The sequence below is a fragment of the Marmota marmota genome, unplaced genomic scaffold (assembly GCF_001458135.2).
Source record: "Marmota marmota marmota unplaced genomic scaffold, marMar, whole genome shotgun sequence".
Classification (NCBI taxonomy): domain Eukaryota; kingdom Metazoa; phylum Chordata; class Mammalia; order Rodentia; family Sciuridae; genus Marmota; species Marmota marmota.
Genome location: NW_025999913.1, coordinates 11,293,849 through 11,306,630, shown reverse-complemented (window position 1 = coordinate 11,306,630; position 12,782 = coordinate 11,293,849). Strand labels below are relative to the sequence as shown.

At 46.6% G+C, this 12,782-nt stretch overlaps 1 protein-coding gene across 2 annotated transcripts in view; it reads left to right on the top strand.

The window, feature by feature from the left end:
* The window catches only part of Dtnbp1 (dystrobrevin binding protein 1), a 113,672-nt gene extending 101,252 nt beyond the window's left edge, over positions 1–12,420 (top strand). Inside the window, exons 8-10 of one of the 2 annotated variants that reach the window (XM_015494045.2) lie at positions 4,278–4,433; positions 10,557–10,700; positions 12,036–12,420. In XM_015494045.2, the coding sequence (XP_015349531.1) occupies positions 4,278–4,433; positions 10,557–10,700; positions 12,036–12,292 (557 nt within the window). In that variant the 3' untranslated portion in view covers positions 12,293–12,420. Of the gene's footprint in view, positions 1–4,277; positions 4,452–10,556; positions 10,701–12,035 lie in introns of both variants that reach the window. The other variant, XM_015494044.2, reaches the window with a different exon arrangement.
* Positions 12,421–12,782: the final 362 nt, after the last annotated feature.

Below are 12,782 nucleotides of genomic sequence, written 5' to 3'. Positions count from 1 at the left end.
TCCTCCTGAGCCACCGGGATTACAGGTATGCGCACCACACCTGTCTGATGGTTCTTGACATCAGTGTAAAGGCTGATTTCAGGGCATGGCACCATCTGAGTGTCCTCAGCATGGAGGACAGAGAGGGACTCTCTCTCGGCTTTGGAAGCGGTGCTGTGTGCTTTTTCATTGTGCTAAAGGCATAGCTGGAACCATAGAGCTGGTGTAGGTCGGCTCTGAGGTGCAAGAGGAGCTCTGAAATGAAGCATGAGCCCTCATGGGACAGTGGAGATGTTTCACCTAAGGAACAACATGTTTTAATACTTCAAAGAGTGATTTTTTTCTTTCTTCTTTTTAAAAGTTATTTTAAGTTCCCTAATCCAAACCATCCCCAGCTTCCATGAGGGTTGAGGCAGGATTGGATTTTTATTCCACTATTAAAAAAATTAAGATAAAAATCTGTGGGGCCAATAATTCAGAACCATGACACAGTTTTGAAACAGTAGTCTTGAGAAAAATGAAATGTCTTCAAGTTATATCTATAGAAAATCAAAATTCAGTCAAACAAGATATTCTTTAATTAAAACCCCTTTGATAATTTCTGCATTGCTCTTTGATAATGAGATTCTTATTCTGGAATTATTTTTTAAAGCAGATTAGCTGAACTTTGAAGTGTTTGAAACATAGGGGTGACTTAGTCTAATGCATCGAGGCATACACATTGACAGCTAAAGGGAAACAGTGAAAAGGCATCTTCCTCCACTCATTTTTTTCTTTTGATTTCACTCTAAACTCCTTGCAGATTTATTAAGCCACTGAAAGGTAACTCATTCTTAAGTATCTGAGTGGGGCTCAAAGGGTGATTTTTCACTGTATACTCTAGTTTAGTTCTTATTAACATTTCATATCATAATGCTGGTTTTAATGTTAGCACTCAGCTATTGGCTGATGTGTCCCTGGTGATTCACATAATGCTGTCTCACCTGATCTTGTCTACAGTCTTCATAAATAGGTGTTTTTAATCTCACTTGCAACTCAGGTGAAATTATTTATAGTAGAGGTGGATCCTTACCTTGGGCCTCTGGAGCAGCAGGGATTTCCATGCAGGTGGGTGGTTTGGGAGGCTTCCCAGAAGGTAGGAGGGAGGTCATGGGGAGAGTGAGAGGAAGGAGAAACCAACTAAAGGAAGCATTCTTGAAGGTGCTGAAGAACCAGTGAGCATTTGCCATGACTCCAGGGTCTCAAGAAGTTTTGAGAGGGCATCTTGGAATCATACCACTGAATCAAGGGAGACCAGGGTTGGATACACTGACCTCTCTCACCCACTGGCCAAGAGCTGCCTTACTTCCCCAGAACTTCAGGGTATGCTGAAATCCTCTAATCAGAAAAGCACCGTGGTGCCTGGACATGGCTTGAGGTAGAGGTGCAGGGGTAGCTCCCACAGAACCACCTTCTATGGTGTCCCTGAGGGTATGTGACAGGAGACCCAGCGTTTTGTTAAAAGGACAGGACCCAGCTTGGGACTGACTCCCAAACCTGTGTTCCTTCCTCTGCGACAGACCATCTTCCTATAAACACAGATGGGAGGTGGAAGATGACCCAGAAATGTAGGGCACACACGAGCTGTTAACAGTATGAGGAGAACATACCGAGGAAACATGTAGGTCATTATATGTAATTAAGGAGTTTGCCCTCCTAGTTGTGTTGCTTCAGGTAACACTAATTTGTATTCCTTGCATAGATTACAGTAAAGAAAATAATCCAGAATATTCCAATAATTAGACACCATCCCTGATTTGAGATTAAAAAAAAAAAAATTCCAGCCAGGCACAGTGGCACATATCTATAATCCCAGAGCTCAGGAGGCTGAGGTAGGAGTATCCCAAATTCAAAGCCAGCCTCAGCAACTTCGTGAGATCTTAAGCTACTAAGTGAGATCATGTCTCAAAATTTAAAAAAAAAAAGTTTTTTAAAAGGGCTGGAGATTTGGCTCAGTGGTTAAGCACTCCTGAGTTCAATCCCTGGTACCAAAATAAACAAGCAAACAAAATAAACTGAGTTTTCAGGTTTGTCATGTATATAGGAATATGTTGTGCTCAGGAGTTGTAGTGGTAGGAAATTGAGGGGTGTGGGGGACAGAGGCAGATTGCATGGGGCCTCTTAGACCATTGTTCATTTTATGATCTGCTGTTTTGTTAAAAACCACTTACTAACATTCAGAAGATGTTGACACTCCCCAGAGGTGTGCTAGAGGGGGTATCACTGGGCCCTGTTCTCCCCAGGACGGTCAGGCTGCTGAAACTTTGTGCTGATACCTAGAGGTTCTGGAGTCGCCCTGCCTTCTTGCTGAACTCCGCCAAGCACAGTGTCACCCCAGAGTAGGTGTTCTGAAACCGTGAGTTCTGGAATAAAAGAACTCGAGTGCCTTTCTAGGGTCTTCAGCCACCCAGAGCCAGGCAGGGGCTGGAGTTCCTACCGACAGATTGTTGGAGGAAAATGCCACATTGCTGTGTAATAAATCACCACAGACTGAGCCACTGAAAATAGTACAAAGGTTGCAGCTCCCAGCCTAGGCTCCAAGTCCAGGCCCGGTTTGACTGGGCTCTCTGCCTGCAGTCTCATGGGACTGGAGTGAGGGTGTCCCAGAGTGTGTCTTTCTGGAGGCCATGGAGCAAAACCTGCTCTCAGCTCATGCAGGTTGTTGCCAGAGTCCCAGTTCCCCTCGAAGTTGTGGCACCAGGGCTCTCAGACCCTGGATGCCACATAATACTGACCACATGGACCCACCATGGTCAGCACCAGCAACTGAGAATGGCCCCGTGTCAAATCCTTCTTGGGCTTCTCTCTGTCCAGGAAAAGTCCTGTCCTCTAGGAAAGCCTGGGTGGATCAGCCTCACTTAGACACTCCCCCTTTAGTGAAGTCACAGGGCTCAAATCCAGCACAGTCACAGTCCTGGGGCTTATGCAGGGCCAGCACATCAGGGAGCAGAGGTCTGGGTGACCTTAGGATTCTGCCCAAACCCTGTGTGAAGTACATAGGGCTTAAGGTCCCAAAGCCCTTTGTACTTCATATAGTCTAGAAATAACCCTTGACCCAAACAGGGTGAATAATGGCCCCGATGTCATTTTTATATTCTCCATATGTGGCTTGAGGAAAGGTCAAACCCCAAGGAAATATTTATCAGCTGGTATACTGGGATTCTTCATTAAGGTTGGTCATTTAGTAGTTTTTCTGCCTGTTACTGACTCGGGCCTAATTTGAAGGGCTGCCGTTCACTTTTCTTCTGAAGTTCTTCCACGTTAGTTCATTTCATACCAAAACTGGGTTAATATGTTTATCCCAGATTTCAGATGAGAAAGGTTAGCTGACTTATTAGCTAGGTTATGTGTTTGAGAAACAGCAAAGCCAGGCCCACACACTCTCTAACATACCACAATGGCTACATTTTTTTTTCCAATTTTTTTTATTGCAGTGAAATAGGTATAATAGTTCATCTTCTTACCCATTTTAAGTGCACAGTCAGTGGTATTAAATGCATTCATAGTGTTGTGCAGCAATCACCACCCTACATCTCCAAGGCTCTTTTCAGAATTAAAACTCTGTACCATTAAACACTTTCCCATTCCTCCCTCGCTCTACCTTCTAGAAACCGCCATTCTACCCTGTCTCTGGATTTGATTACTCTAGGCACCTCACAGAGCGGGAAATCAGACAGCACTTATCTCTTTGCAGTTGGCTTATTTTACTTGGTGTAAAGGTTCAGAGGCTCCAAGGTTTATCCACATTGTAGTCTGTGTCAGAATTTCCTTCCTTTTTAAGACTGAAGAGCATTCCATTAATACATTCTTACTCTTAATATCCGAGTGCCTACTATCACCAGGCACTGAGCTTGGTTACAAGATATTAAAATGAGTACATCACAGTCCTTCAGGAACTCCAGGATTTTACCTTTTATATTGTAATTTATAAATCATCTACAAAAGTTTGAACACAGTGATGCAGCTTGTTCAGGACGGAGCCACAGATTCCACTTGAGTTAGCCCAAGGATTACCTGAGCATTAGGTCCTGAAACATGAGCAGCCGCTTATCTCTGAAGAGTGGGTTTTGCAGGGGAAGGGTCATTCCATCAGGGATCAGTGAAGACCAAGTGCAGCAGAGAGGTTGGGGCAAAGAGGAACTGTCTGGCAGTCAGGTGCCAGCCCACCTCAAAGCCATGAGCACCGTCCACACGAGGGAGGGTGACTGTTTCCCATCTAGTCCCTTTTCAGCCCTAACAGAGTCATTCTGCTTCCCCAGCTGAACTGGATGCTGAGCACACGCAGAAGGTCCTGGAAATGGAGCACACCCAGCAAATGAAGCTGAAGGAGCGGCAGAAGTTTTTTGAGGAAGCCTTCCAGCAGGACATGGAGCAGTACCTTTCCACGGGGTACCTGCAGATCGCAGAGAGGCGCGGTGAGCTGGCACTTGTGGGTAAAGCCTTGGAAGTCCCTTTCTAGTAATAGACCCTGAAATCCAAGCATCGAGATCAGGCCATATCCATCTTGCCCTTGTTCTTCCAGTTCTAGGTTCTAGTTGAAGATTTCAAAAATAAATAACCTTTTAAAATTACAAACCAATTATGCTCATACAAAATTTGAAGGGAAAGAAAGAAAGAAAATTACTTTCCTTGCAGTGCTGGGGATTGAGTCTAGGGCCTAGCACAGGGCAGACCATGCTGAGTTACAGTCACACCTTTAGCCAGAAAAACACTTTTTTAGAATGAAAAAGATAAATTATTCATAATTCTATAGCATAGGGTAAGATCTATTAATATTTTAGTGTTGTTCTTTTTGGACTTTGTTCATGAGTCTATTTGTAATTGGTATCAAGCTATACATCTACGTGGCTTTGTATCTTGACTTTTTTTTTCCTGGTACTATGGATTGAATCCAGGCAGGAATCCATGGAGCTACATCCTCAACTCTTTTAAAAATTTTTTTGAGACAGGGTCTCAGTAAGTTACTCAGGCTGGCTTTGAACTCGTAATCCTCTGGATTCAGCCTCCAGTATTATTAAAAATTCTTTGAGGACTGGACATGTAGCTGGGGGAGAGAGAGAGAGAAACAGAGAGAGAGAGAGAGAGAGAGAGAGAAAGAAAGTGTGTGTGTGTGTGTGTGTGTGTGTGTGAGAGAGAGAGAGAGAGAGAGAGAGAGAGAGAGAGAGAGAGAGTGAGAGTGTGTCTTAGTATGCATGAGGCCTCAGGACTCAATCCTGGGGAACAAAAAAAAAAAGTTATTTGAAAGGATGTGTTTTAAAAGGTACATATTCATCATCAGGATGCATCCTAACATGGCCCCTCACTGTCCATGAGGAATCAGTCCCAAGACCCACCCCCACACACACTGCCAAAATCTGTGCATGCTCAAGTCTCTTACATAAAATGTGTACTATTTGCATATAACCTGTGCATTCCTCTGGAATCATCTTGAGGTTTAAATCATGTCGGGTTACCTGGGATATAAGTGACTGCTGTGTGCAGAGTTGTACCATGTTGTTTAGAGAATAATGTCAAGAAAAAAAAAATCTGTATGGTTCAGTGCAGATGTACCCGTTGGAGGCCTATCTACATTTTTCCACCTGAGGTTGATTGTGGAGAATGAGGTTATGGAGGGCCCACTGTATTTAATCAATTCCCTGGTTGAACATTTAGATTTTTTTTTTAACCTCTTTAATCAGTGCTGTGAGACATCCATATGCATAAATGAATAAGTCAACCAGGGTGGAAGTGAGGACACAGGACTCCTTCCACTGGCTGCCCCAGGAGCAATGGCCAGGTAGGCAGGGCAGTGACTTCCGGCAACTTGTGTTCCCTCCAGCAGGTGCCATGGTCCCAGAGCCTGTTGCCCAGGGCACGTGGAAGAGAGCGTGTGCTTCCCTGTCCCTCTGGGCACCTCAGCACCTCCTGGAGATGTTCCTATCCAGATCTCTTAGTGCCCCACCCCCACCATGCCCCCTCTGTCTGGCTTTGTTTCTTCTTTGACATCCAATTCCCTGTCCCCTCCCGGAGAGGATAAAGAAATGAATGAAGGAAAGTGATGTAGAGAGAATAGATTATAGCTCTTTTGGGTGCCTCAGGCTGTGCTAACGGAAGTGGGTGATCAGTGACACAGTTGGTGCTTTCCATGCTGGAGCTGATGGGACGGGGTCTGGAGTGTGACTTCTCTAGCTCCCTGGTCAGCTTCTTCCCGTTTCACCCACTGACCTAGAAAGTCAGACTGCCCAGCTTAGGTGCCCAAGTGCTGAGTAGAGCAGCTGCCTGGCTCCTTGGGGAGGAAAGAGAGGCTCCCTCCAGGCTGCTTATCCTGTCATGGACACTATCATGGCAGATGCTGTGGACTGGGTGACCAAAATAGCAGAAGTGGATTCCTTCCAGTACTGGAGGGCTGTATGTGGCTTCTCGTGTCCTGGCTTAGCTGCCACCTCACTGTGGGGGCATGCACCTTGGTGTCTTATGAGGGCACTGTCTCTTGCTGGGTCCCAGCCTCAGACTCCGACTGACCTTACCTCCCAATGGCCCTGTCTCCATGCTCACTCATTGGGGGTTGCAGCTTCGACTAGTGAATTTTGAGGGCACACAGTTACTCCATACAGATACGCACACACTGGGCAACCTGAGATTCGAACATAGTGGAACTCTACAGCAGTGCCTCAAGTCATGGGGGAGATGGGATGATAAAACTGTCACCAAAACTCTCACTGCCCAACGATTTAACTCCACCCTGTTCAATTTTGTTGATCACGTACTAGCCCACGGGAGACAAAGAGGAAATGAAATGAGAGTGCACCAAGCAGCGCCTATTCTCACAGGGAAACACATGGGCACGCAACCAGGTGACCCATGGGGTAGAAGCTGCTGGGCTCCGAGCTCTTTTGGTGGCCAGTGTACCCTGGAGACAGGCCCTGGGCTGTGGATGTGGCAGCCTCCATGCCTCAGTACAGGTCTGTAGGGAGAAGGGACGTAGTGAACCCTTGTGGGACAAATGTCAGTTAAATATTAAGTGGTTGAATTTTTGTGGTTTTGAGCCTCTCAAGAATAATTTTCTTCAAGCTTCAAGAAAGTGTTTGGCTCATTTAAGGTTAAAACTAAATGGTACCAGGCCCATGATGCCAATGCACTGAAGGAGAAAGTGGTAGGCCATGCCCCTGTCGGCTCTGTGCCTCAGCTAGAGCTGCAGAGGCCTCGCCACAGGGTGCACAGAGCCTGCCTGACAGTCACCCGCCCTTTCCTATAGAGGGATTTTCATCCCCAGAGATGAATATGGGGAAGTTTTAGAAGAATCAATCAAAATTAAAAATTGCTACAGTGAACATGGGATTTTGGACTCACTCCACTGAATCAGAAATAGCAGTCTGAATTTTTTTTTTTTAACTTTCAAAAGCATCATTTTTTAATTAAGACAAGGCTATGGAAAATTTTATCCAGAAAATTTTCAGCGTAAAGCGCAAATGCCCATCTTTGAGCAGTTGGAGCATGGTGGGGCTGTGGGAGCCCATGGAACCAGAGGCGGGGCCCGGGACTGAGCTGCCACAGACATGCAGTGTGCTGGCAGGACCCGGGTGTGCTGGGCACATGAGGTGCTCTGTAAGGGCCTGGACCAGGTTTGATCTCTGCGGCTGACATGATCTGAGTCTTAGAAAAGCACTGTTATTGCTTTGATTCTGTGCTGAGTGCTTCAGGGCCGGACAGGGCAGTAGTTATGTACCTGTGTTCCTTGGCTCCCTGTTCCCACAGATTGCAGGTTCCTGTGGCTGTCCGCTGACTGCTGGTCAGCAGGGTTGAATCCCCTGGAGCCAGGGCGCCCTCTACCTATGGAGACTGGCTCGGCCTTGGCATCTTCTCATCTGGGAAGAGAATGAGGTGACATTAGCAACAAAGTTAAGAAAGATAGACTTTATGAGTTAAAAAGGCACCGATACTAAAAGGTCACCCAAGAGACATTCCAGAAGGCAAAATTGTCTTAAAACAGGTGCCAGCGAATGGCTTGAACTTGGTGTAAAATCTCCCTAGGAGCGTTTTATTTAGAACTGTGAGAATTATTGTTTTTCATTACTGTTTTTCATTTTAGTGAGGAAATATTGTAAATATCCAAAAAAGAACTGATAGTTGCATAACATACCCACATTTCTACACTTAACATGTTACCTTTGTAACAGTTTTGAAGGAGATAGTACTCCAGAGACACAGGCATAAATAATAATGTCCACAGGCCCCACCCAGCTGAGCCCCTTGCTGGTCACACCGCCTTCCTCACTCTAGGCGACCTTCACCACACACTGCGTCTGGCCTGTATTCCAAAACAGTATGTGGCTATGCTTGGCACATTTCAAAACCTTACGGAAATGGTCATATGGTGTATGTCTTCATGAACCTGCTTTCTTGGGCAGGCATCTTGATAATCATCTGTATTGATATTTTCACCTCAAACTAAATTTATTTATATTGAACAAATATGCTTTTGCTGTGTTGATTAGTCTTCCCAGTTTTAACCTTTTGTTAGGAACAGTGCTGGTCTGGACATTCTAGTGTTTTAAGAGCTACTTTAGGCCAGTGCTTCTCAAGCACGAGCAGCCTCCCAGGCTGGCACTCTCAGCAGGTCCCCAATGGTGCCGAGGCAGCTGCTGTTCTGGGGACCACACTTTGAGAACCACTTCTCTAGGGGGGAGTAAGTACTTATCATGTGGCATGCGTATCTTTAAGGTTACTAGATTCTGTTGCACTGTTTGCCAAGACATTTGTCTCTGTTTGTAATCTCCCTGGCCATATTTGTGTTCTGCTTACTTTATATCTTTGTCAACACCTCATAAAGTCAGATAAATTTTTGCCCAAAAAATCAGTATGAAATGACATTGTTTTGGTTCTAACTTTGTTTTTCTTAGTTTACCTTCCTTTACCAAGTTTTAAGCTTATGGGTTGATCTCTCGGATGCATGTAACTTCTCTCAATCTTTGCTAATTTGTAATAAGTTCCTGAGGCTGGCTTTGAACTTGTGCTCCTTCTGCCCTCAGCCCCCGTGAGCCACTGACTGGGATTATAGATTTGTGCCACCACACCTGGCTCTAAATCAAAACTTTAAGTGATCAGCTTTGCCAGTTTTGTTTATGGTTTGTGAAAGAATGAACAAGGCTCATCATCAGAGAAAATGCCCGTTTATTGAGGAACAGCTTTGCATATTTATAGAGCCGGGGGTGGTTTGGCAGTTATGACAGTTTAACAGTTTAATGGTTTGACAGTTGGCATGGGGTGCTTTCTGATTGGTGGGTAAGGACCATGTGAGTCAGCAGGGCTAGTCTGATTGGTGGGTGAGGATCATGTGAGTCAGCAAGGCTCACCATTGGATGACTCTTTTCGGGGGATGGGGAAGTTAGTCTTTGGAGCGTGGGCGACTCCCAACAGTTTGTGCTTTTGTGTTTTAAGAAATTCTTCAAATTGTTTTTCACTTTACTTGGCTCTTTGTTTACTGACTGGCATAGTTACAAGGCAGGGGTCCAGCGTGGACTTCCCCTGCAGCAGTGACTGCTGGCCGCAGCCCTGGGACCCTGTGTGCACAGCCTTCTCTGTCAGTGTCTAAGTTCCTGAGTCTCCCCAGGCATTATCCAGCTCCCGCGGCCTACTATCTCGCTCCAGTTCAAGACCATCCTAAGAATCATCAAGCAGCAGTTTGCAGCTGGGGACAGTTTTTGCAGCCTGTGCCCCCATACTTGGCCTCATCTTGTTGCAGCTCCGGTAAAAGTCTGTCAGAGGGGCTGGTGCAGGGCCGGGGCACTGTCAACTCCCTGCACTGCCTATGACAGCCCCACACAAAGAACTTATTTGGTCCAGAGTGCCAACGAAGGTGGAGAGGCCCTGTTTTATACTGAGTCTAGATATTTGCTATGTGCCCCCACCTGTACCCCCACACAGGCCATTGTTCTTCAGGATCACTGTGTCCTCTGTACAGTGTTCAAGTTTCAAGTTCTTTGCAAAACCTTGTCCAAAATTTAGCTGAAATTGCATTAAGCTTCTGGACAGAGCCTTGGCCTCTGCTGGATCATAAACCTCCTGGTTTATTCCTGAGCGGGGAGGGAGTTGCCTCAGATGCTGCTGGCGCCAGGAATTTGTATTTTAAGAGTGATCCCTTCCCCTGCTGGTGATGGGGAGTTTGTTTGTTGTAAATTCTGGCAGATTTTCCATGAGTTGCCTTTTATTTTCTAACAAACATAGCATTGTTATCAGTAGAACTCTTTAGACTTTTCTGTACTTAAGCTTGGGTTTGCATTTGCATTCCCAAAACTCTTCTTTTGTCCCACTTGGGACTGCTCCTACCCCAGCCAGAATGCCCTGCTCCAAGTATCACCTGGAAACCAAGCGCCCAGGAAATAGAATAAGTGCTATATAGGGGCCAAGGCAACAGTGAGTGACCAAAGATGACTTAAGACAGACTTAAAACAGCATGCTATTTGGCGAAGATGCAAGATGGTTGCCCAATGCCAATAAAATCTACTTTTTAATTTATTAGGAACAAAAAGTACAGTGTCTTGTGTTGTGAATCTTCTCAGAGCCCATGGGCAGCATGTCATCCATGGAGGTGAATGTGGACATGCTGGAGCAGATGGATTTGATGGACATCTCTGACCAGGAGGCCCTGGATGTCTTCTTGAATTCGGGTGGAGAGGAGAACGCTGTGCTTTCCCCAGGGTTAGGTAGGATGGACATCCCTGTGTAAATGACCCTGTTCTTACCAGCATCCCCTGGGCAGTCTCCCCACACCTGTGTCTGGCCTGGACGTTGATGGGTTCTCCTCAAGGGTTTTAAATTTCTACCCCAGCACCTCAGGGAGGAGGGGGTGCATCATCTAGCCCAGAAATTGGAGAACTGGGATCTGGGTGTCGGGGGCTGTCCTGCTCAGCTGGCACTTGGCCTAAGGGTTATCTTTTTAAAAATCCTTCCCACTCACATTCAGTTCAGCGGAATTTGACCATGGTCTGTTTGGGCACTCTTGTCAGTATAGTAAAGACACTTGTAACCCCGTGGGGCCCCTAACTCCCATCTCAAGCCTTCCCAAAATTGTTTCAGTTCATTCATCAATAATTGGCTGAGGTACTGGATCTGTACCTGGCCTCACCACACTTGAAGCTGTAGTACAATTCTTCTGGCTGGGAATTGAACTCTGGCCTCACACGTGCTGGGCAAGCCCTCTACCACAGGGCCACAGTCCAGCCCTGGCTGTATATGATGCTTCACAGGCAGCTCTTAAATTTCACTCACAGAAGGGGAAGGCCAAGCCCCGCCCAGCCACACTGCAGCCTTCCCTGGGACATTCTGCCAACAGCAGGGAGCCCACTTCCTCTAGCCTCTTCTCTCTGCTTGGCAAACCTGTGAAAGCACTCTCTTCCTGGTCCTGTCCTGAGAAGGTGGGACACTGGAAATAAGACGGGGCTGGGAGAAATTTTAGCAGGAGTATGTAAAATGTATTCCTAGAAGAGCTTCTCTCTACTCGGGAACTACCCAAAGATAGTTCTCTTGGCATTCATGTTCTGGATGGCTTTAAAGGATATGTACAAAGCAAGCAACTCAGGAGGAAGGAGGGTTGGAAATTTGAGACCAGCCTCAGTAAGACTTTATCTCAAGAAGGGCTGGGGGATGCAGCTGTGGGAGGGGAGAGATGATTTGTGTAGATTACCATGGACCCCAGCTCAGTCTTGCTGGTCTGTTGTTCGCTCAGACCACCAGCTGCCTCTGGCCTGCTTAGCTCAGTACGCCCAGGGTTGTTCCTGCACAGGGCTGAGCAGTCTGGCATATTTACGGGTGTCATTAAAACTTTGCTAACAGAATTTCTTTTTCTCTTTGGGTACCAGGGATTGGACTCTGGGCCACTCAACAACTGAGTCACATCCCCAGTCCTATTTTTTGTATTAGAGACAGGGTCTCACCGAGTTGCTTAGCGCCTTCCTAAATTGCTGAGGCTGGCTTTGAACTTGAGATCCTCCGCCTCCCAGCCACTGTGCCCGGCCTAACAATGTATTTTAATTTCACAGGGCCGGAAACTGACACCTGTCAGAATGAAATTACTCTTCAGGTTCCAAATGCCTCAGAGTCCCTGCCCAAGCTACCTTCCTCACCCTGTGTGTGCACGGAATCGGCCACCCTGGACCCCAGTGAAGGTGGGGAATGCCCCCTTGTCCAGTCTGATGAGGAGGAAGTTCAGGTGGACACTGCCCTGGCCACTTCCCATGCTGACACCCAGGCCACTCCAGATGCTAGTGATGACAGCGACTCAAATCAGGAGGAGTGACTGAAGTGTCAGCCGTGCACAGAACGCTCCTGTAAAGCCAGGTTTTTAATGATTTTACACAATTGCCAATGATGTGTGAGAAACTGACAGAAGAGCTGATAATAAAGTTTGAGGACTTTGAACACTGACTTGGGAGAGTAGCTGGTTTTTACAGAGGCTTCTGCCTACATAGGTCCTCAAGGCCAGCATGACAGGGGTTGCTAAGAGCACAATGAAGGGACACCCACTGAGGCAGCCTCCCCAGAGCATGGCTGGGCCCTGGGGCTCCACAGTGGCTCAGGCCTGAATGAACATAGCAAGCCCTTTACAGGTTCATAGTCTACTTCTATTAAAAGGTAAGTGGTTAGACTCTGCTGACACTCTTGGGTTCACAGCTGGCCCAACCGCAACACTGGAATCTCTGGGGCAAAGGAACAGGCAGAAGCAGCCATCCTTACTCCTGCAGAGAAACTGGGGGCCCAGGCTGGCTCTGACCCAGCCACCAGCGCAC